This window comes from Podarcis erhardii (genome assembly GCF_964252035.2).
Source record: "Podarcis erhardii genome assembly, chromosome: 7".
NCBI lineage: Eukaryota > Metazoa > Chordata > Lepidosauria > Squamata > Lacertidae > Podarcis > Podarcis erhardii.
The window spans coordinates 91,913,147-91,937,025 of record NC_138511.1 but is presented as its reverse complement, the minus strand read 5'-3'; the positions used below and the strand labels follow the sequence as shown (position 1 = coordinate 91,937,025).

Below are 23,879 nucleotides of genomic sequence, written 5' to 3'. Positions count from 1 at the left end.
GGTTCAGCTCAGTGTCCGCGGTCGGAGGCAGTGGGGCTTCTGAGTCCCAGTCCCTGGAAACTGCAGGAGAAGAGAGTTGCTCTTGCGCTCGGATCCTGTTTCCCACTGGCATCTGGTTGGCCATTGTGAGGTCAGAATGCTTTCTTCTTTTTGGCGATCCCTCATAGCCGAGTAAGATTGTCTTCCAAGAACACGGTTTTAACAGTGAGTCCGTAAGTGACTGTGGAGGCCAATTCTGGATCCACACGTCCTTCCACAGTGGGGATATAGGTTTCCGGGCTGGAGTTGATCCCGGTGTGGATTTGCCAAGCGTGCCTTCCTCTTAGCACGTTTCTCCCTTGCGTCCTGAGTTCGAGTGTCTTCAAAGCCCAGGACACCTTTGGTCAAGGCTGTTCTCCAACTGGAGCGTTCGCAGGCCAGGGTTTCCCAGTTGTTGGTGTTTATACTACCACTACCACTACTAATTTTTATTTATATCCCGCCCTTCCCAGCCGAAGCCGGGCTCAGAGCGGCTAACAACAATAAAAGTAACACAGCATTCTAAAATCAATTCATTCTAAAATCAATTCAGAATCAAATTCATGGCAACCATTGGGCTAGAGTTCTGTGAGGATTACCAAAGGAGCAGGTCAGACTGTGCCTTGGCCAAAGGCCTGGTGGAACAGCTCCGTCTTGCAGGCCCTGCGGAAAGATGTCAGGTCCCGCAGGGCCCTAGTCTCTTGGGACAGAGCGTTCCACCAGATCGGGGCCACGGCCGAAAAAGCCCTGGCTCTGGTTGAGGCCAGCCTAACCTTTCTGTGGCCTGGGACCTCCAAGATGTTTTTGTTTGAAGACTGTAAGTTCCTCAGTGGGACATACCAGGAGAGGCGGTCCTGAGGGTACGAGGGTCCTAGGTGTATAGGGCTTTAAAAGTCAAAACCTGCACCTTAAACCTCATCCTGTACTCCACCGGGAGCCAGTGCAGCTGGTATAGCACCGGGTGAATGTGATACCGCAGCAAGGACCCCGTAAGGCCCTGCCAGTTGCACAGGATGAAAAAAATACTACATTTTAAAAGGTTTGCCTTGAGAGAGTCTTCGAACCTAGAGTCACAGAATCATAGAAGAGTTGGAAGAGACCACAAGGGCCATCGAGTCCAACCCCCTGCCAAGCAGGAAACACCATCAGAGCACTCCTGACATATGGTTGTCAAGCCTCTGCTTAAAGTCCTCCAAAGAAGGAGACTCCACCACACTCCTTGGCAGCAAATTCCACTGTCAAACAGCTCTTACTGTCAGGAAGTTCTTCCTAATGTTTAGGTGGAATCTTCTTTCTTGTAGTTTGGAACCATTGCTCCGTGTCCGCTTCTCTGGAGCAGCAGAAAACAACCTTTCTCCCTCCTCTATGTGACATCCTTTTATATATTTGAACATGGCTATCATATCACCCCTTAACTTCCTCTTCTCCAGGCTAAACATGCCCAGCTCCCTTAGCCGTTCCTCATAAGGCATCATTTCCAGGCCTTGGACCATTTTGGTTGCCCTCCTCTGGACACGTTCCAGTTTGTCAGTGTCCTTCTTGAACTGTGGTGCCCAACCTCTTTTGTTGACCACCAGCATTACGTTTTCCCTTTTTAAGTTGGGAATAGAGTAGTTGCTTTGGAAGACGATCCTCAGGCATCCGCACAACACGACCAGTCCAATGAAGTTGATGTTGAAGAATCATTGCTTTGACACGGATGATCTTTGCTTCTTCCAGTACACTGGTATTAGTTGACCTGTCTTCCCAAGTGATGCGTAGAATTTTTCGGAGGTGCCGTTGATGGAATCTTTCGAGGAGACAGGATGCAGGACTTGCTTGACGAAATAGTTTGTCTCTCGAAGAACTCAAATGGTCTCTGGGTGAGGCTGTGGCGAAAGCTGCTCTCAGAGAGGTGTTGGGAGAATCTATGGCACTGATCCGGCGCCTGCCATGCAGAGAGGAAGTGTGTGATGCCCAAGGCATTTTGGCACCTGAGGCGAAGTGCAAAACGGTGGACCCTCCTTGCCAGGGAAGGAGGGGTGACGGAAGATATACATCAGCAGCAAATGGGGAAATAAAGAACTATTTTGGGATTCTGCCACCTGAGTCAGTTGCTCCACTTGCCTCATGGATGGGCCGGCCTGGAAAGCTCAGTTGGCTGGAGCGTGGTGCTGATAATGTCATGGTTGCAGGTTCGATCCCCGCATAGGAGCAGCCCAGGACCCACGTACCTATGGGACCTCCTATCTTGTTATGCCCCACGGAGGACCTTAAGGTCCACAAATGACGTTTTGGAGGTCCCAGTTCGCAAGGTGGTTAGATTGGTCTACACTAGGGCCAGGGCCTTTTCAGCGCTGGCCCCGACTTGGTGGAACGCTCTGTCACAAGAGACTAGGGCCCTGCGGGACTTGACATCTTTCCGCAGGGCCTGCAAGATGAAGCTGTTCCACCTGGCTGTTGGTTTGGACTCAGTCTGACCCTTATGTTTCCCTCCCCTTATGGTTTTGATTTATGAGCTACTTTTAAAATGAGGCTGCATTTTAAATGGCATTTCAACCTGTATTTTGAATTGGGGTTCTCCCCCATTATGTTTTTAAAAGATAAAGGTAAAGGGACCTCTGACCATTAGGTCCAGTCGTGGCCGACTCTGGGGTTGCGGCGCTCATCTGCTTTATTGGCCGAGGGAGCCGGCGTACAGCTTCCGGGTCATGTGGCCAGCAGGACTAAGCCGCTTCTGGTGAACCAGAGCAGCACACAGAAACGCCGTTTACCTTCCCACCGGAGCGGTACTTGCACTTTGACGTGCTTCCGAACTGCTAGGTTGGCAGGAGCAGGGACCGAGCAACAGGAACTCACCCCGTCACGGGAATTCGAACCACCAACCTTCTGATCAGCAAGTCCTAGGCTCTGTGGTTTAACCCACAGCGCCACCCTAACCCACAGCGCCTGATTTTATTGGTGTTAGCCGCCCTGAGCCCAGCTTTGGCAGGGGTGGGCAGGGTATAAATAAAAATTATTATTATTATTATTATTATTATTATTATTATTAGGTTGTGGGTGAACATATCAGACGACACAGCAATTTCTCCAAAGCAGCTCTTTATTTGTAAGCTGGAACAGAACTGAACTGAAGGGCTCAGTCAGCCTGCTTATATAGAGCTCCAGAACCTCGTTCTAAAATTATCCAATCACTGAAGGTCACTTTTCGATCCTTCATTTGCATAACTATCTACAGTATCCCCCTGCTGGCCCAGGGTGAGAACTTCAGTACATAACAATTATTATTATTATTGCAGGGCAGTGGACTAGATTAGTGTTTCCCAACCTTGGGCCTCCAGCTGTTTTTGGACTACAACTCCCATCATCTCTAGCTAGCAAGACCAGTGGTCAGGAATGATGGGAATTGTAGTTCAAAAACAGCTGGAGACCCAAGGTTGGGAAACACTCTGGTTCCCCTCCAGCTCTATGATTCTTGTAGCTGCCATGGCCCTGCCAGTTGCACAGGATGAAAATAATAATAATGCTGTAATCCTACACCTATTCAAGGGCACTTTTCTGGGGAGACAGGAGGAGCTCCCAGAAAGTGGTGAGCTTTTCCCAGTGTTCTTCACACGGAGTCACTTAATTTAATTAACCAATGTCTTAGGCACGCATTAAGTCTCAAATCCTTCCACTTCCTTATTTTCTAAAAGGGCGATAACTTCGTTACAGTTATTACCATGCGTAAGAGACAGCCACCTGAAATCCTTTTAGAGATGCACTACTCGCTGGCAATCTAAATTGAATAAATAAAAGAGCAGGCCGTTAAACCCTGCTAAAAACGCTTTTTGAAAGTCCTTCTCCAACATCACCTGGCAATGTAAGCCCCCCCCCTTCTAGATTTTTGCATAGCCTCACACTAAATGGTGATCCATAGGGTTTAGGTGAATTGCCTTTGATGGCTGGTGGCTACTAGGCCTGGTACGCTTCTAACACCAAAATACCCATTGTCTTTTGAAATTAGCTTTCGTGCAGAAAGTAAAGGCACAAGGGCAACTCCACCCACCCCACTTAGAACATAGAAAACTGCCTTATACCGAGTCAGACCATTTGTCCATGTCTTCTTCTTCCATGAACACGGTTTTAACAGTGAGTCCATAAGTGACTGTGGAGGGCAATTCTGGATCCACACGTCCTTCCACAGTGGGGACATTGGTTTCCGGGCAGCAGTTGATCCCGGTGTGGATTTGCCAAGCGTGCCTTCCTCCTAGCACGTTTCTCCCTTGCGTCCTGAGTTCGAGTGTCTTCAAAGCCCAGGACACCTTTGGTCAAGGCTGTTCTCCAACTGGAGCGCTCGCAGGCCAGTGTTTCCCAATTGTCAGTGTTTATACTACATTTTGAAGATTTGCCTTGAGACAATCTTTAAACCTCTTTTGTTGACCACCAGCGTTACGCTTTCCATTTTTAAGTTTGGAATAGAGTAGTTACAGTACTTTGTAAGATGAGAATCAGGCATCCGCACATGACCAGTCCAACGAAGTTGATGTTGAAGAATCATTGCTTCAACACGGGTGATCTTTGCTTCTTCCAGTACACTGATACTAGTTCACCTGTCTTCGCAAGTGATATGCAAAAATTTTTTGGAGACGCCATTGATGGAATTGTCCAAGGAGTTGGAGATGGAGTTTATTAGTGGTCCATGTTTCACAAGCAGACAGTAAGGTTGGTAATACAGTGCAATATTGCCTACACTGGCTGGCAGCATCTCTGCAGGGAGGAGTTTCTCTCAGCCCCTACCTGGAGACTGAATCTGGGACCTTCTGCCATTTGGAGGATCTCTGTCCCTCTACAGCTCAACAAAATCAGGACAAAGCCCCCTAAACATTTGTGGTATAAAAAGGGATCAGATTTCATCAGGAAGTTACAGACAAACTGGAAATGAAGCAATTGTTCACAGGTATGAACAGTGTTTAAAGCTCTGGTTTTCCCAGTAGTGATGTATGGAAGTGAGAGCTGGACCATCAAGAAGGCTGATCGCCGAAGAATGGATGCTTTTGAATTCTGGTGCTGGAGGAGACTCTTGAGAGTCCCATGGTCTGCAAGAAGATCCAATCTCTCCATTCTGAAGGAAATCAGCCCTGAGTGCTCCCTGGAAGGACAGATCCTGAAGCTGAGGCTCCAAGACTTTGGCCACCTCAGGAGAAGAGAAGACTCCCTGGAAAAGACCCCGATGTTGGGAAAGATGGAGGGCACAAGGAGAAGGGGACGACGGAGGACGAGATGGTGGGACAGTGTTCTCGAAGGGACCAGCATGAGTTTGACCAAACTGGGGGAGGCAGTGGAAGACAGGAGGGCCTGGCGTGCTCTGGTCCAGGGGGTCACAAAGAGGAGGACACAACTAAACGACTAAACAACAACAACAAATGAACAGTGTTGAAACAGGATTGTCTATTGTTGTTGTTAATTAATCTTATTAACCACTTTTTAAAAACAAAAGTGCCGTATTTTTGTGTGTGTATAAGACTCCCTCATGTATAAGACGACCCCTATTTTTTAAAACCCCAAATTAACCCACCAACGCCCAAGATCGCCCAAAGTTGCAGAATTTTTGGGGAGGCATCTTCTAGCCATGGAAAGGTAAGTAGTGGTTGATTTTTTTTTTTTTATAAAAAAACTGCACATTAACCACCTGTATATAAGAGCACCTCCAATTTTTGACTAAAGTTTCAAAGCAAAAAACATTGTCTTCTACACGGAAAAAACACGGTAACTCAAAGTGGCTTACAACTATAAGCAAACACATCAAAGCCATCGTAAAACAGAAGCACAGGGGAATAAGAGACAATTGTCTTTTCAAAAGCAGGATTAAAATGGGGCACTCACTAAAGGAGGCCGTTTAGGGCTTTCAAGGTCAGCACCAACACTTTGAATTGTGCTCTGAAATGTCCTGGGAGCCAATGTAGGTCTTTCAGGACCGGTGTTATGTGGTCCCGGCAGCCGCTCCCAGTCACCAGTCTGGCTGCCACATTCTGGATTAGTTGTGGTTTCCGGGTCACCTTCAAAGGTAGCCCTACGTAGAGCGTGTGGCAGTAGTCCAAGCGGGAGATAACCAGAGCATGCACCACTCTGGCAAGACAGTCTGCGGGCAGGGAGGGTCTCATCCTGCGTACCAGATGGAGCTGGTAGACAGCTGCCCTGGACACAGAATTAACCTGCGCCTCCATGGACAGCTGTGAGTCCAGAATGACTCCCAGGCTGCGCACCTGGTCCTTCAGGGGCACAGTTACCCCATTCAGGACCACGGAATCCTCCACACCTGCCCGCCTCCTGTCCCCCAAAAACAGTCCTTCTGTCTTGTCAGGATTCAACCTCAATCTGTTGGCCGCCATCCATTCTCCAACCGCCTCCAGACACTCACACAGGACCTTCACTGCCTTCACTGGTTCTGATTTGAAAGAGAGGTAGAGCTGGGAGTCATCCACATACTGATGGACACCCAGCCCAAACCTCCTGATGATCTCTCCCAGCGGCTGCATGTAGATGTTGGGGGAGAGGATGAAACCCTGAGGCACCCCACAAGTGAGGGGTCTGAACACTCATCCCCCAAGACCACTTTCTGAACACGGCCCAGAAGGAGGGAGCGGCAGTCACTAAAGGAGGCCTCAGGTAATGAAGAGCCAAAGGCCTGGCAGGAAAGAAATGCTTTTGCCTAAAGGTATGGAATGTTGGTGCCAGGCGGGCCTCTGCAGGGAGAGCTTTCCACAAGCAGGGAGCCATCACTGCAAAGGCCCTGTTCTTGTGTTGCCACCCCTGGACCTCTTATGGAGGGGGCCCACGGAGAAGGGCTTCAGATGATGTTTGCAAAGTCCAGGATGGTTCCTAGGGGGAGAGGAAGTCCTTGAGGTATTGGGGTCCTGAGATACATAAGGCTTTCTAGGACAACCCCCCCCCACTTTGAACTGAACCCAGAAACTAATTGGTCGCTTTGATACCAACAAGAGTGCAAATCATCCAGAGAGCACAATCAAAAGGGTATCTTTAGGGCCCCTCTTCCTCTGTTTCTGTGAATCATTCCTAAACCGCTTTTATTCCCATCCAACCCACCCTTTACCTCCTTTTTTCTTTTGCTGTCAGCTTGGGGAAAAAGTTTTGCTGCCGCAGCTACACCTCTGCCCCCTCCTCTCTCTCTCGCTTTGTTCAAAAGCACAAAACACACACAAAGCCTCTATTTTTAATTTGCACGAATTTTGCAGGCAGAGCCGAGCAGCAGAAGGTGGGAGCCTGGGAAGGTCCTTCGGGGGGAGGGAGGGCGAGGGGGTGGGTGGGCGGCTGTTTCTCAGCTCCCAAAGAGCAAACAGCTGCACTTTCCAAGCACGATAATTATAGGGCTGCTTCGGGGGATGCGGATGAAGAATCATATCGCCCGACGGAGGAGGTGGGGGCTGGAGTTATGGCAGGTTCCGTCCACCCTCCCCAGGGATATTCACCAGGCGCGTGACAAAATGGCAGAGCCCAAGGAATAGACTGTGGTGCAATGGGGTTCTGTAACACCGTGCTGGCTGTCTTGTTGGACGCAATTGCAATGTCCACCTGCTCTGTGTTGGCTGGCAAAGTATTGTTAACACATGATTGCACCTTTAGTTAGTAGCTTCCGCCCTAAAAGCTGCCTTGTTGGTTTGCTGTCTGCCAGCCGACAAGCTCACCAAACAACAAGCAATACAAGCAACACGAAGACCAGTATACTAGATAGCACTGCAATTCTTACTGCATAATATGTTAACGGAGGAATCCGAGGGCCCCCTTGGGTAAAAAACAAAGACACCAACCAGGACAATTTGGAGCAAAACAGCAGCCTGTAGGCTTGGCCTTTATTGGAAACCGTCGCGACAGGACTCCCACCCGCAACAAGATGAAGCAAGATGGAAGTCCAGAACAAAAGAAGACCCCAACTTTTATTAGTTACTAATCCCCCAAACTACACCCCTAAGACTACATCATGACTACATCATTGACACATCACAAAGAGGAGGGGTTGAGGGAGGAGTTGTGGAGGTAACCTGAGTATCTTGTCACCTGGCTGGTTCCCCCTTTTCCCCTCCCCATGAGTACTTTCCAGGTGACAGAGGGGAGTTTGCAGTTTCCTGCCCCCAGAGGGAAGAGCTGATCATTGTCCTTTGTTCCAGTCCCTGTGCTGAATCCACTCCCATATGCAAGTTCTTCGTGACCTTGATGGTCTTCTGTCTGGGACCATCAGGGTTGGCATAGCAACTGGGCAGGGCTCCTGTGGATGTGCTGGTATGCTCAAGGGATTATGGCTGCCCTGTATCAAACCTTCACCATTTTGTAGTCCTTCCTTCACGGAGTAAAATAAAAGTGGAACGGTGCAGATCCGATGTATGGTTGATTTTCTATGAATTTATAACAGAAGTGTAGCGTATGTCGTGTGTGAGTGTGAGTGTGTGTGAAGTTTGTACAAACAGAATGATTTTTTTGGGGGGGGGGTTCCTGCGACAATATACATGATTTAGTACAACAAAAACAAAATGTGTACACTTGTAAATTCTCTAATATTGAAATCAAATGAACACATATCTGTCAATCTTTGAAAGTCCGTCGAAGTATAATAAGTCTATGGTTGAAAAAAGTAATAAATGCTATCCTGTGGGCTAAGCGGTAAAACTTTTTTTAGGCGTTCATGGTGCCGAAGTAGTAAGTAAATATCAACGTAGGACAGTGATCCCGGATATTCTGACTCTTTCAGATTATCTCTTTGGGCAAGAGATATAGAAGCATGATAAACCGCACCAACACACAGAGTGTAACAAGGACTGACAGATTGTGGGGGGAGGGGGGGCTCGTTTAATCTTACTGTAAACAGGTGGTAAAGGTAAAGGTAAAGGGACCCCTGACCGTTAGGTCCAGTTGTGGCCGACTCTGGGGTTGCAGTGCTCATCTCGCTTTACTGGCCAAGGGAGCCGGCGTACAGCTTCCAGGTCATGTGGCCAGCAGGACTAAGCCGCTTCTGGCGAACCAGAGTAGCGCACGGAAACGCTGTTTACCTCCCCGCCGGAGCGGTACCTATTGATCTACTTGCACTGATGTGCTTTCAAACTGCTAGGTTGGCAGGAGCTGGGACTGAGCAACGGGAGCTCACCCCGTCATGGGGATTCGAACCGCCGACCTTCTGATCGGCAAGCCCAAGAGACTCAGGGGTTTAACCCACAGCGCCACCTGCGTCCCTTAAGGTAAAGGGACCCCTGACCATTAGGTCCAGTCATGACCAACTCTGGGGTTGCAGTGCTCATCTCGCATTACAGGCCAAGGGAGCCGGCGTTTGTCCGCTCTGCAGACATTTTTTCCGGGTCATGTGGCCAGCAGGACTAAGCCGCTTCTGGCGAACCAGAGCAGCGCATGGAAACACCGTTTACCTTCCTGCCAGAGTGGTACCTATTTATCTACTTGCACTTTGACGTGCTTTCGAACTGCTAGGTTGGCAGGAGCTGGGACTGAGCAACGGGAGCTCACCTCGTTACAGGGATTCGAACCACCGACCTTCTGATCGGCAAGTCCTAGGCTCTGTGGTTTAACCCACAGCGCCACCGTGACAATAAAGTATTTCTATTTCTATTCTATGTTGGTTGGATTAGTCACCCCAAGGTACAGACTCCCTTGGCAGGTGCTGGCCTCTCCTTCCTTGAAGGTTGTTAAGCAGAGGTTAAACAGCCATCTGTAATGGATGTTTTAACTGAGATTCCTGCATTTCAGGGGGTTGGGCTAGATGACCTTTGGGTCCCTTCCCATTCTAAGATTCTATGAAGGCTCTGCTTGTTCAGATTCCTGAAGGTGGCTAGGAAATGAATGCATTTGCAGACTGAGGTGGATATGGGGAGAACTCACTTTAACACAGGCTTCCTCAAACTCAGCCCTCCATATGTTTTGAGACTACAATTCCCATCATCCCTGACCACTGGTCCTGCTAGCTAGGGATCATGGGAGTTGTAGTCCCAAAAACATCTGGAGGGCCAAGGTAGAGGAAGACTGGTTTAACATCAGGAAAAGAGAGAACTTGGAATCGACAGATCCACCAGTCCCCAGCAAAGGCTGCTTGGACTCTGCTGTTTGATCACTTGGAGTCATGCCCCAGAGGATTGTGGGTTAGCCCCAGAATGCTTTGCTATTTGGAAAGGATCGTGGGGGTTCCTTCTGGCTCGTGGGGTGACCACTATGTGAAACGATACATGCCTGGGCACCTGTGATCCCTCAAACCGGGTGTTTCCTTCTCTTTGAAGAGGAAAGGAAGTCAGATTAGCCTCAACCAGAGCCAGGGCCTTTTCAACACTGGCCCCAGTCTGGTGGAACGCTCTAACACAAGAGACCGGGAGCCAGTGTGGTGTAGTGGTTAAGAGCGGTAGTCTCCTAATCTGGGGAACCGGGTTCGCGTCTCCGCTCCTCCACATGCAGCTGCTGGGTGACCTTGGGCCAGTCACACTTCTGTGAAGTCTCTCAGCCCCACTCACCTCACAGAGTGTTTGTTGTGGGGGAGGAAGGGAAAGGAGAATGTTAGCCGCTTTGAGACTCCTTAAAGGGAGTGAAAGGCGGGATATCAAATCCAAACTCTTCTTCTTCTTCTTCTTCTACCAGGGCCCTGCGGGATATGATTTCTTTCTGCAGGGCCTGTAAGACAGAGTTGTTCCGCCTGGCCTTTGGTTTGGACTCAGTCTGACCCTATGTTTCCCTCCCTTTATGTGATCTATAAAGGTAAAGGAACCCCTGACTGTTAGGTCCAGTCGTGACTGACTCTGGGGTTGCGGCGCTCATCTCGCTTTATTGGCCAAGGGAGCCGGCGCACAGCTTCCAGGTCATGTGGCCAGCAGGACTAAGCCGCTTCTGGCGAACCAGAGCAGCGCATGGAAACGCTGTTTACCTTCCCGCCAGAGCTGTACCTATTTATCTACTTGCACTTTGACATGCTTTCGAAATGCTAGGTTGGCAGGAGCAGGGACCGAGCAACGGGAGCAAACCCTGTCGCGGGGATTCGAACCACGACCTTCTGATCAGCAAGCCCTAGGCTCTGTGGTTTAACCCACAGTGCCACCCGCGTCCCTTATGTGATCTATGGGCTACTATTAAAATGAGGCTGCATTTTAAATTGCATTTTAATCTGTATTTTAAATTGGGGTTGTTGTTTTTTCTCCCCCCCCCCATTATGTTTTTACTGTAATTTTTACTGGTGTTAGCCAGCCTGAGCCTGGCTCTGGCCAGGGAGGGTAGGGTGTAAATAAAAATTATTATTATTATTATTATTATTATTATTATTATTATTATTATTATGTCTTTTTCTGTAGGAGACCGTGGATTTATCCCTACAAGGAAAAACGTCCCCCTTGGTTCTTTCCCAAAAGATCCCAAGATGGCGGCCAACGGTGTGGTGGGTTCGGAGTCGGAAGACCTTGAACAGCGCATCCACCAGGTCAACAATGAGGTCAGGAAAATTCTTTTTTTTTTTGCCTCTACCGGCCAGATTCCCCTTTTCCTTACAAAATCGCTGCTGGTATTGCCTAGAGGGGTGGGGAGAAAGGAACTTGGGAAGGCAACCCCCCTCCTATGAGCTGATTTGAACCCAGAACCAGATTATTCCCAGTCTCGCCTGGGTCGACTCTACACTATTTCTCCTTTGTTCATTGACGATTTGTGGCGAATCCGGCTGGCGTCGTTGCCAGCCTGTTGCCTTCCAATATCTTCCGCCTTGTTCTCCCACATCCTTTCTGATCTGTGGCGATTTGCCCTCACGACCATCCCCGCACATTAAATGCAGTTGCCGTGCTCAGCTGCTCTGTGTGGACTATAATAAACACGCAAGACGTAACTGGCTGTACATTTGAAAAAATAAAATATACTGTATTTTTCGCTCTATAAATGCACCAGACCACAAGACGCACCTAGTTTTGGGAGGAGGAAAACAAGAAAAAAATTATTCTGAATCTCAGAAGCCAGAGAGATCGCTGCGCAGTGAAAGCAGCGATCCCTCTTGCTGTTCTGGCTTCTGGGATAGCTGCGCAGCCTACATTCGCTCCATAAGACGCACACACATTTCCCCTTACTTTTTAGGAGGGAAAAAGTGAGTCTTATAGAGCAAAAACTATGGTACTATTTATAGTATTGTAGATTTCAACAGAAGTAGCTCATAAAGTTCAATGAAAAAGGTAGAAAACCCAGTGGATCAGTTCATTCTCTAATCAGTTTATGCATAAGGTCTGTGTGGACTGGCAAAGGACTATTAAGACTTGGCGGAGCTATTGCACCTTTAGTTAGTAGCTTCCTCTTCCAGAAGAAATGGCCTCCTCCAGCCTTAAATTGCTCCCAGTTTACTATAACAGCAGCATGACTGTGTCCCAGTCTACAATCTGGAGAACCTGCTGCCCCCCCCCAACCCCAGTTTGGCATTCCTGACCAAATATGCCAGAGATATAATTGCAAGGAAATTGGCTTTGTTCTGAAGAACAATTCTCGTTCTTGCAAAACGGCTACAAAAATACTTATGCAAATGAGACAGATTCGAACTATGGAACTAATTTGCTTGAGCGTGCGTTGCACTGCCAAATGGTGTTTTGTTTTGTTTTGTCCCAGGGTGGGTGGGGTGTTGGTGGCAAGAAAGGATGTGCAGTTTTATTGGGGTTATTCAGTGAAGAATCCAGTAAAACTGATTGTCTGGTTGGCTTAAGACAGGCTTGAGAAAGTAATTTCTTCACAGAGTGCATAATTAACTTACAGAACTTGCTACCATTAGGGGTTGCGTTGGCAGTTTTTGCTAACCTGGTGCCCTCAAGAGGTGCTGTGCTACAACTCCCATCAGCACCAGCCTCAGAGCTTCCCAGAGCTGTGATTCCTGCCTTGCAACATGAGGAATGCTATTGTTGTAAACAAAAAATTGCCCCTTTCCCTTATGGGGTACCCAAGAGCCCGTATATAGAGTCCTTACATGGGTTCCCTATTGGGAGGAGAAAATAACAGAGGCCAACCAGAGAATATTGAGAAGCAAAGCAGCTCGTAAGCCTGATCTTTATTAAAGCTGTTGCAACAGGAAAGGAGGACCCAGAAAAATGGTGCGCAAGGCCTTATAAAGATCACCCCCAGAAACATCATACATACATCACAGGAGGGGTGTAACCTAAGACCACCCCTCAGATACATCACACCCACATCACAGAAAAGGCCGTCTAAAACAGAACATTTGAATGTTGTTTATCTCCTGTCTGGCAGGTTACTTGGTTGGATTGCCTGGGGAGCCTGGCTAGTCTTTTGTAATGATAAATACTTAGTTCCTGGGCCAGGTCACAGGCTCACACCCTATTCAAACACAGACATACCCTTAAGACAGGATTTGTGAAGGAAAAGACAATGGGGAGGCTTTTCCATTTTGACCTTGCAGAGAAAACATTTGCTCAGTTTAGGAATCAAAATGGCTTCAGGTCGGTCTTCGTGTGCTGATCTATGTACGTGCGGTTATGAACATTACTATATATCTAAGACCATAAAATTCCTATCACACTATGAATCTATAAATCAATAATATTTAATTTCCTGCTCTTTTTTATCTTCACTTCAGGCTTTGGAGAGCACCAGGAGGATGTTGCAGCTGGTAGACGAGGTAAGAAACAGCCCCTCTTCCCAGGGAACTCAGCAGCTCTCTGCACCCTTATGCAACTACAGATCCCAGGATTCTTTGGGGGAAGCTTCCCACCAGGGAGGGCACAGCGATAACAGCAAGAACCTTTACTGAACTAACAGAACTGGACGACAGGGAGAAAGCAACTGCTTATATACATTTCTGGAGGCCTGGGCCACACCCACTCCCAACGTGATTGGCTGACTAAACTTCCAAGCTGCGAATCGTGACTCAGAGTTTAAAGGCCAATGGCAGAGGCTTTCTGTGATTGGATATCATGTATCGAATCAGAACACAGGAGCTCAGAATCCTTAGTCCAGACTCAGAGACCACTGAATACAAACCCAGACTGAATACATAAGCGAAACCTGGACTGTTTAAAGTGGCCCCATAGCGCTTGAAATGTATTTTTAATCTGCTGTTGGAAGCCACCCAGAGTGGCTGGGGAAACCCAGCCAGATGGGCGGGGAATAAGTAATCTATTATTATTATTATTATTACTACTACTACTACTACTACTATTATTAAATGTCTCTTGCGAAAGTGACCCGTGGATGATGGGATGACGTTCTTTAACAACCTGTCCATTCTGCTTTGCAAGCCTTTTGCAGAGAGTTCTCAAGTTGTGGCTGCTTTTCCTTTTGGCCACATGCATGAGGACCAGAAACCTGGTTTGAATGTGCCCTTTGTTGTGTTTGATCCCTTGAGCAACATCAGGCCCCAGAAATCTTGCAGAATCCCAGAGATGTTTAACGTTCTTCTCTTCTCTCCCCATCTCTCCTTCCCAACAGAGCAAAGATGCCGGAATTCGAACTTTGGTCATGCTGGATGACCAGGGAGGTAAGGCCTCTGGCTTGATGGCAGATCACTTGCAGGCCATGGAGGTGTTAGCTGTCTTCTGGTTCTGTGTTTGCAGTTGCTATAATTAAAGCCCTCTGTGGGTTGGCTGACCAGTCTTAAAACCCCCTTGAATGCACACAGCAGCAGACATAAGGTGCCAGAATGAACGGGTACCACTTCAGAAAGTGGGATGGCAATACTCTTTTTGAGTGAGGCTCCACGGGATAGAAAATACCGTATTTTTCGATCCATAAGACGCACCAGACCATAATACACACCTAGTTTTTAGAGGGGGAAAGGGGGAAAGCCCTGTTTTTTTGAGGATCAGCTCAAAGTTGTTGAGCTTACTTTGCAAAGGGAAAAAATCCTGGTTTTATGGGGTTCAACTGACAGTTCTGCAGCTTCTTTAGGAAAGGAAGGGGACCGTTTCTACAGTTTCCAAACAGATAATCTAATCAGCCAGTCACTTGCAAAACATTCAACAACGGAGGCCTGGGCAAGGCGGCAGGGCCAGAAAGGGAGCCAGCGATTGACCACACATTCGCTCCATAAGACGCGCAGACATTTCCCCTGACTTTTTAGGAGGAAAAAAAGTGCGTCTTATGGAGCGAAAAATGCAGTAATTCTTGCAAGCAGAAAATATGCATCCTGAGGAGAAATGCTAGTTTGCTTTCGGTCACTGGGGACCGGTTGGGTAGAAGGCAGGGAGGCCAGCAGTAGGGGGCGCCAGAGTCAACAACAGGCAGAGGCAACTAATTCTAGTTCTCTACATCCCCATCCTCCTTCTACAAGGGGCAGCACTCAGATTGAGGAGCAGTAGGAATCTGAATGACAGGGCCACCCCCTAGTGCTAGTATGTAAGAAGGCAAGCAGCTGAGGGGCTAGCTGAGGGCAGGCTTAGGTTGGCAGAGGACGCCCTGATTTATTTAATTCCTTCATTTCTCACACTCATACCCCAGCGTTCCCCCAAGGAGCTCAAGCTGCTGCATGTGGGTCTCTCCATCCTTGTTCAATTCCCACAACAACCCTGTGAGGTACGACTGGCTCAAGGTCGCCACTGGTGGGGATTCGAACCCTGGTCTTTCCAGGTCTCCGTCTGGCACGATAAGACCTGAAATAGGGTTGCCACATTTCATTCATATATATATATATATATATATATATATATATATATATATATATATATATATATAAAATATTTATTAATAAAATATTAATAAAATTATTAATAAAATATTTATTAAGATTTTGGAAATTACAAAAAGAAAAAAGAAAAATTGAACATACAAAGACAGAAACAAAAACACTACATAAAACATTAAATTAACAAAACAAAACAAAAACAATTAAAAACACTTTCAATATTTTCAAATCTTAACTTTCATACACTTGTTTCATTGACTTCCTCAACGCCTCCCTTTTTGTATTCCACTTCAATTAACTATTTCAGCAAGTCCTTTCCATCTTCATCTATTTTCTATCTTAAAGTTAATTTTAACATATTGTAACCTAGTTTTTTCCCTTTTAATGCCTTAACAATCTATTAACAACCTAGTTCCTTCTAACATTTCTGCCAAAGCCATATAGCTTCATTCCACCTTTTTTCTAACATTCATTAATTTTACAATATTTCCGTAGATAATCTTTAAACTTTTTCCAGTCTTCTTCCACCGACTCTTCTCCCTGGTCTCGGATTCTGCCAGTCATTTCCGCCAGTTCCATATAGTCCATCAACTTCATCTGCCCTTCTTCCCGGGTGGGTAGGGTTGCCACATTTCAAGAAGTAAAAATCCGGACAGTCATTGAGCCCCAGAGTTGTCGGCACAGTAGCCTGCTCACACAGCTGCACACTTTTAGAAAAACAAACAAACAGAAACCAGGAGTTTTGTTTGGAAATGAACCCCCCCCCCCACCGATAGCAAGGTTGCCCCGCAAAAGAGGACGTGTCTGGGATTTCCCAGACGTATGGCAACCCTAACCACTAGGCCTCAGCAGCTAATAGACCAGGCTCCATTGCTATTGTCATCAGTATGCTGATGACACCCAACTCTATCTGTTGATGGACGGCCACCCTGACTCGGCCCCAGACACACTGATCAGATGTTTGGAAGCTGTGGTTGGATGGCTGCGTGGGAGCCGGTTGAAGTTAAATCCTTCAAAGACAGAGGTCCTCTGGCTGGGTCGAGAAGACATGGGGTTGGGGGGGGCCAACTCCCATCTCTTGTGGGGCTCAATTAGTGCCAGCGCCTTCTGTCAAGAGCTTGGGTGTAACCTTCGACGCCTCCCTTTCCATGGAGGTGCAGGTTGCAGCCACAGCAAAGGTGGCATTTTTTCCATCTCTGCCATATTAAGCAGTTTTCCCTTACCTTTCTTGCCCTGATCTGGCCACTGTGATCCACGCTACGGTCACCTCCAGGCTTGACTACTGTAACTTGCTTTACGCGGGGCTGCCCTTGAAGCTGACCCAGAAACTCCAGAATGCTGCTGTGAGGTTCCTTACGGGGTCCTTGCCATGGGATCACATTCATCCAGTGCTTTACCAGCTGCACTGGCTCCCAGTGGAGCACAGGGTCAGGTTGAAGGTGCTGGTTTTGACCTTTAAAGCTCTATGTGGCCTAGGACCCTCGTACCTACGGGACCACCTCTCCTGGTATGCCCCACGGAGGACCTTACGGTCTTCAAATAAAAACATCTTGGGGGGCCCGAGCTGCAAGGTGGTTAGATTGGTCTCAACTAGGGCCAGGGCCTTTTCAGTACTGGCCCCGACTTGGTGGAAGGCTCTGTCACAAGAGACCAGGGCCCGGCGGGACTTGACATCTTTCCGCAGGGCCTGCAAGACAGAGCTGTTCCGCCTGGCCTTTGGTTTGGACTCAGTCTGATCCTTATGTTTCCCTCCCCTTATGGTCTTGATTTATCAGCTACTTTTAAAATGAGGCTGTATTTTAAATGGTGTTTTTTTTCTTTTTCTTTTTTCCTTGTTATGTTTTTACTGAAATTTCATTGATGTTAGCCGCCCTGAGCCCAGCTCTGGCCGGGGAGGGTGGGGTATAAATAAAATTTATTATTATTATTAGTGTTGTTGTTGTTGTTGTTGTTGGAGGGGAGATTTGGAAACCAGCTGACATCCCTCAAGGGAGCATGAGAAACTGGCCGCTCCTCTCCACAATCTCACAATACCTGTGAGACTCATCCTGCGTGTTCAGAGAGGGCCGTGCATAATGTTTGTAGGTTCCTGAGTGTCTCCTCTGTCTCCCCTTCCTCAGAGCAGCTGGACCGGATTGAGGACGGTTTGGACCAGATCATCCAAGACATGAAGGAGGCCGAGAAGAACCTCACGGACATGGCGAAATGTTGCGGCCTCTTCGTCTGCCCCTGCACAAAGTAAGTCCCCTGTCCGTGCAAGCGCCAGGGACACCTCTCTCTCCTTGTTTTGGATCAGAGCAAAGTATGTTACAGGTTGAACTCCTGCCTGAACATCTTTTCATTTGAAACGTAGGTTAAAGAGCATAAAAGACTTGGAGGCCAGCAAGGCCAGCAACGGCCAGGTGGTCTCTCGACAACCCTGTGTGGTGGCCGATGGAAACCAGATGGTCATGAGTGGGCCCTTCATCCAGAGGTAAGGAGTGGGGAGATCTTCTCTTCCAAGACCACCTCTGCAGCCTCCAGGAGAATTTCTCCTGCAAGCGCCAAAGGTGTCAGAAGCCACCTCAGTCAAAAGCAGGGCCTTTTCTGTGGCTGCCCCATTCTGTGGAATAGCATTCCTGTTGAAATAGGCAGCTGCTCTCTGCCCTTTCCGGAAACGGTCAAAAGGTGTTTTTGTTCCAGCTGGATAAATGGGTTGATATGACAAGCGTCCCATTTGTTAGGGTTTTAGTCCTGATTTGTGCTTTTAATTCTCTTATGCCTAAAGACAGTTAATAAATCCATGGTAGTAGTAATAATAACATGGTGATTAGCCAAGATTTAATCAGCTGATTTAAATATTTAATCGGACAATTCCAGTGTATGAGTTCCTTTATCCTTTTGTATTTTAACATTTTTAGCCTGTAGATTATAATTTTTGGTAAATGTGAAGCTGTATCTTGGTTGATGCTTTTAAAAGAAGTATTATTGATAAGCTTCAAAAATCTTTGTGTCTCTTTACTTTGAGAGGCTTTGAGTACTTTAATTAGTAGCTCATTTCTCTGAGCCCTAACGTAACTGGACTTTTAAAAATAACTTTGTATAATTACTTCCTAGCTGGCTACAAAGAGAAATTAGGAGCTCGGGTCTTGCAAAGCATTCTTAGCGTGTGTATTTTTATTCTGTGGTTGATATGACCATGATGGTTACAACAAAACAAAACAAAACCCTAATAATAACAACAAGAAAATGGCCATCGTCCTCATCCACCTTCCGCAGCCCAATCACGCCTTTTATTTTCCCGGATTGAAAACTTAGTTGTCAAACTTTTTCTTTTTTTTAATGAATATTTATTAGCATTTTCAAATACAAAGAAAAAACAAAAATGACACAAAAAAATAACAAAAGTACAAAAATCCAAAACTTAAAAACATTTAAAAACACATAAAATTTCAATTGCTTATTTTCTTTTAACTTGTTTCTCAGACCTCCTCACACCTCCCCTTCTTGTATTCCAATTTAAATTGTTAGCTCAGCAAGTCCTTATTCTTTAACTTAATAATTTATTTTAACATATTATTATTTTACTTTTCCTCTTTCTTCCATTTCCTCAATTTATTTTTGCAAACCTTATTTTCATTAAATTTAAACCATTTTAAAGACCAGTTTCAACTTATCTAAACTTAAACATCAATACTTGTACATCATTTCTCATTCTTAAACATTTTTCCTAAAGTCAACCAAAATTTCCCTTCCACGACTTTCCCAATTTCATACAAATAGCAAAACAAAATAACAACAGAACAAATTGTAATTATATACCCTTTGGATTCCCAAACTCCACCCGCCCCTTTCCCGGTTTCAGTCCCCTCAAATGTCCATCAGCCTCAATATATTGTTTAGCCTGGAGATCTCACGTCCGAGGCTCTTAAATCTCTCTCAGCTCCTCTCTGACGGCCTTTTTGATAGTCTTTAATAATGAAACCCAAATCTCGGAGATGCGCCGGCCCAACAGGATCCATGTTTCTTCCAGCCAGACCTCCATACTTAAAAGTAAGGCCTATGGGGTATTCCAACTCTTGTTTGATACTCCTTTCTAGTCCAAATGTCCCCAAAGCTCCAACTTCCACCTTCCAACTTCCTTGCCACTGCAAGGAAAGGATGACGGAGTACGAGGAGCCTTTGGCCTGATCCAGCTCCCAGGCTCTTACCTTCTTTGTGCGTTTTGCTCAGGATAACAAAAGACGACGTGGAAGAAGAGATGGAACAGAACCTGACGCAGGTGGACAGCATGCTGAGCAACCTTCGCAGCATGGCGGTAGACATGAGCAACGAAATCGACGTCCAGAGCAAGCAGGTGGACAGCATTAAGGAAAAGGTGAGCGATGCTCCCTGCCGAACCCACAGGATGGGCCGGGGCAGAGAACATAGGCAGTAGAACGTAACGTGATTTTTAAAAAATAAAAAGTTGAAAATTCCAAATTCTATACCCAAGATGCACAACTGGAAGACACCATGTTAGGGAGGGTTTGTATATGCACATATTTTGAGTGCGCCACTCTGTGGGAATGTTGTGGATGTAGGAGAGGATACATTGATTAAGTGTATCTGAAATATACCTGAAGGAGCGTCTCCACCCCCATCGTTCTGCCCGGACACTGAGGTCCAGCTCCGAGGGCCTTCTGGTGGTTCCCTCGCTGTGAGAAGCCAAGTTACAGGGAACCAGGCAGAGGGCCTTCTCAGTGGTGGCACCCGCCCTGTGGAACGCCCTCCCACCATATGTCAAGGAGAACAACAACTATCAGACTTTTAGAAGACATTTGAAGGCAGTCCTGTTTCGGGAAGCTTTTAATGTTTAATAGGCTATTGCATTTTAGTCTTCTGTTTGAAGCCACCCAGAGTGGCTGGGGAAACCCAGCCAGATGGGCGGGGTTATAAATAATAAATAATAATAATAATAATAATAATAATAATAATAATAATAATTATTATCCTTCCTCACTCACGCTTCTGAGTCAGTAGCAGAGTGCATTCCCCAGTATATTGCAGGAAGCTGGTTGGTAGATTCGTTTGAATCGCTTTACTTAAGCAATCCGGTCTGGCTTGTCCGGATTGGATTATTCCTGGTAAATTCCCCCTTTGTTCCCTCTTTAAAATAATAAAGACACAACAGTCTTCTGTTAAGAAGAAGTAGTTTACTCACATTCAGTTCACTGTTGGTTCCCTGAAGGAAGACTTTAGCTTGTAGTTACAGAAGAGAGTGTGAGTTCGCCCCATATGGGGATTGAGCCCATGTGCTGCTGGCTAAGAGCCAGCAGACAGCAAAATACACCAGTATCAGAAGAAAGCAGCAAAAGAGTCAGGGACAAGAGAGAGAGATGGCTGCGTGACCGGCCCGTTTACAGGGTCTCACAGGGCCACGCCCATCTACCTGGTCACATGCCCGTCCACCTGGATGCTCCAGACCAGGTGTGACAGGAAGTCCTCCTGGCCGCAGTAACATCGCCCCTGTGTGTGTCCACTCTGGGCAAACAGGAAGTGTTGTACTTGACTGCTTATGTTACATCCCACTCTGACTATTTCTGGATCCACCAGCGGGAGGATCTGTGACTTTACTTCCTTTGGAAAGATTGTTCTAGTTAACACCTTCGTATGGAATCCTGTGTACTGTTTTGGTTGCCCCATATTTTTTTTAAAAAAATGAACAAAGAGGTAATACAGAGCTTGGAAAGGTTCAGTAAATGATGAAATGGTCAGGGGGGCTGGAACACGTTGTGGTAGTGTTAGTACAGGTGAGGGAAAACTCTTCACACAACATGTGATTCCCTTAAGGCAGCCTTTAATAATAATAGTAATATATATAATAATTTATTATTTGTGCCCCACTCTGGGCGGCTTCCACAAAGACCAAAAATACACGAATACGTCATACATTAAAAACTTCCCTGAACAGGGCTGCCTTAAGATGTCTTCTGAATGTCAGGTAGTTGTTTATCTCTTTGACATCTGATGGGAGGGTGTACCACAGGGCGGGTGCCACCACTGAGAAGGCCCTCTGCCTGCTTCCCTGTAACCTCACTTCTTGCAGGGAGGGAACTGCCAGAAGGCCCTTGGAGCTGGACCTCAGTGTCCGGGCAGAACGATGGGGGTACAGACGCCCCTTCAGGTATACAGGACCGAGGCCATTTAGGGCTTTCAAGGTCAGCACCAACACTTTGAATTGTGCCTGGAGCTCTCCACGTGCTTTAGACTACAACTTCCATCAGGCTCAGCACCCAGCGTGATGGGAGGTGTAGTCTCAAGCCTGCTGCTTGAAACAGCCTCTGCCTCTGTTTTCTCACTTTCTTCTTTTCTCCGCAGGCCATCGCCAACGTGATTAGCATCAACGCAGCCAACAACCAGACTACCAAGATGCTGAAAAATGCCTGAACCGCCCTGCCAACCGCCTTTTATCCTCCCCACCCCACCCCTAGAAGAAACGGCTTCATCCACCTGAATTGGTTTCAAATCAAGGCAGTTCCAAATCACGTTTCCCATTTTGAGACGCGTCCACTTCCTGAGTAAGCTTGCATGCGACTAACTAGAAAAGGATGCTGGAAAGTGAAGGCGAGAGCAGAGTGGATTGTAGGGAAATAGCGCCTTTGTACACACGAGGGACACGATCCTCCTGGATCCATGTTCAGAATTGTTATACCTGTTTGCACAAGAGACTGTTTTCTGTAAACACGCAGGGACACTGAGCAAGACCACTTATTGGAAGGCTGTGGCTGCCGTCCTATTTGAATGTAAGTCCTTTTGATCAATGTGGGAGTTGCTTCCTGCTAAACACACTCTCTCTCTCTCTCTCTCTCTCTCTCTCTCTCTCTCTCACACACACACACACACACACACACACACAGGATTGGGCTGCTCCCGTGCATCATTTTTCAATAAGCAAGGATTGGCTCCCACTGGGTAAAAGCAGTGATTCTTCATAGATGGAATGCAAATGTCCAGCCTGTTTAATTAGGAGAGTCATAACCTGAGAACTTTACAACACATTGCAAGGTTTAGGTGACATGTTGGATGGCGGCGACGTAAAACACAGGCGCAAGATGCCCTGAACAGGCTCAGCAGGTGATCCTGGTGAGATTCTGGAGATGGCATCTCCTTGGTCTTGGCACCCAGGACTGGCCCAGGACAACGCCCACAAAAATAAGTACAATTCTTGATTTATTATGACAAATTCGGTTGGGGGAAGGGTTGTAGCTGGATGGTAGAGCATTTGCAAGCAGAAGACCCCGGGTTCAATGATATGACTTGGCATAAGGCAGCTCCCTGTGGCACCCCTTGATTCACATCCATGAGGACTGGGATCTTAGTTTATTTTTAGGGGAAGGGTCACAGATCGGGGTAGGCCACCTGCTTTGCATGCAGGAGCTCCCAAGTTCTGTTCCCACTGGCAGAATCTCCAGAGAGGGTCGGGAGAAACTCATGTCCGTAGCTACACTGCTGCCAGCCAGTGTAGACTATACTGAGCTAGATGGACCAACCAAGTGACTGGGTTTAAGGCTGCTTTCTTTGTTCCTGCTAACCTCAGAAGCCAGATGTTTCTCTCCGCGTTTGTGCATGCAGACCAAACCAAAACCAAGCTTTAACTGTGGGATGAATGGCCGTGACAATCCCATCGTACGAGACTGTAAACAGAGCATCTTTATTAAATTCTGATTTCGGTTTAAGCCAGGCTTCTTCTTCTTTTAAAGAGACATGATATAATTGGAGTTAATTAAAAAGGTTTCAGTTTTGAGAAGCCCCACCTTTCCTAATGAAAATAAAAACCCGCATAGTTTTTGTTACACACCCTCCAAGCGCGCCAGATCTCCACCGACCCCTCTGCCCCCCTACTTTGAGGTCTCCTGGAAAATGTAGCTGCAGCTCAGCCTGGCTGTGCCCTAAGCCAGAAGGTGTGTTGTTGCGTGTTGAGACCCCGCATCCACCTCCTCGTTGGGAAATAACTCACACTAGGTCACAGATATTAGGTTTATGTTACTGGGCAAATTTTGGCCACAACTATATTGAAATTACAGAATGTGAGTGGTATTGGCTTAGGCATTGATTGGACCCAACTATATCTGACTCCTGCCCATTGTGCAGTAAGGGTAAGCCACGGGTAGGGGGAGCCCTGTCGATGCGAACCAACACAAGCTCCCCCTGGTGTTCCCATTGGGGTTGTGTCATGGCCCTAGCCCCCGACCGGGCTTTGGACAAGATCAACACCCCTGGATTCCTTTAA

At 47.0% G+C, this 23,879-nt stretch overlaps 1 protein-coding gene across 1 annotated transcript in view; it reads left to right on the top strand.

Moving 5' to 3' along the window:
- Positions 1 to 23,325, top strand: part of LOC309346082 (synaptosomal-associated protein 25-like) — a 32,450-nt gene extending 9,125 nt beyond the window's left edge. The window contains exons 2-8 of the mRNA XM_081869763.1: positions 11,325 to 11,461; positions 13,586 to 13,627; positions 14,437 to 14,485; positions 17,749 to 17,866; positions 17,982 to 18,101; positions 19,841 to 19,985; positions 21,968 to 23,325. Coding sequence (XP_081725889.1) covers positions 11,390 to 11,461; positions 13,586 to 13,627; positions 14,437 to 14,485; positions 17,749 to 17,866; positions 17,982 to 18,101; positions 19,841 to 19,985; positions 21,968 to 22,036 — 615 coding nt within the window. The 5' untranslated portion in view covers positions 11,325 to 11,389 and the 3' untranslated portion in view covers positions 22,037 to 23,325. The remainder of the gene's footprint in view (positions 1 to 11,324; positions 11,462 to 13,585; positions 13,628 to 14,436; positions 14,486 to 17,748; positions 17,867 to 17,981; positions 18,102 to 19,840; positions 19,986 to 21,967) is intronic.
- The last annotated feature ends 554 nt before the right edge of the window (positions 23,326 to 23,879 follow it).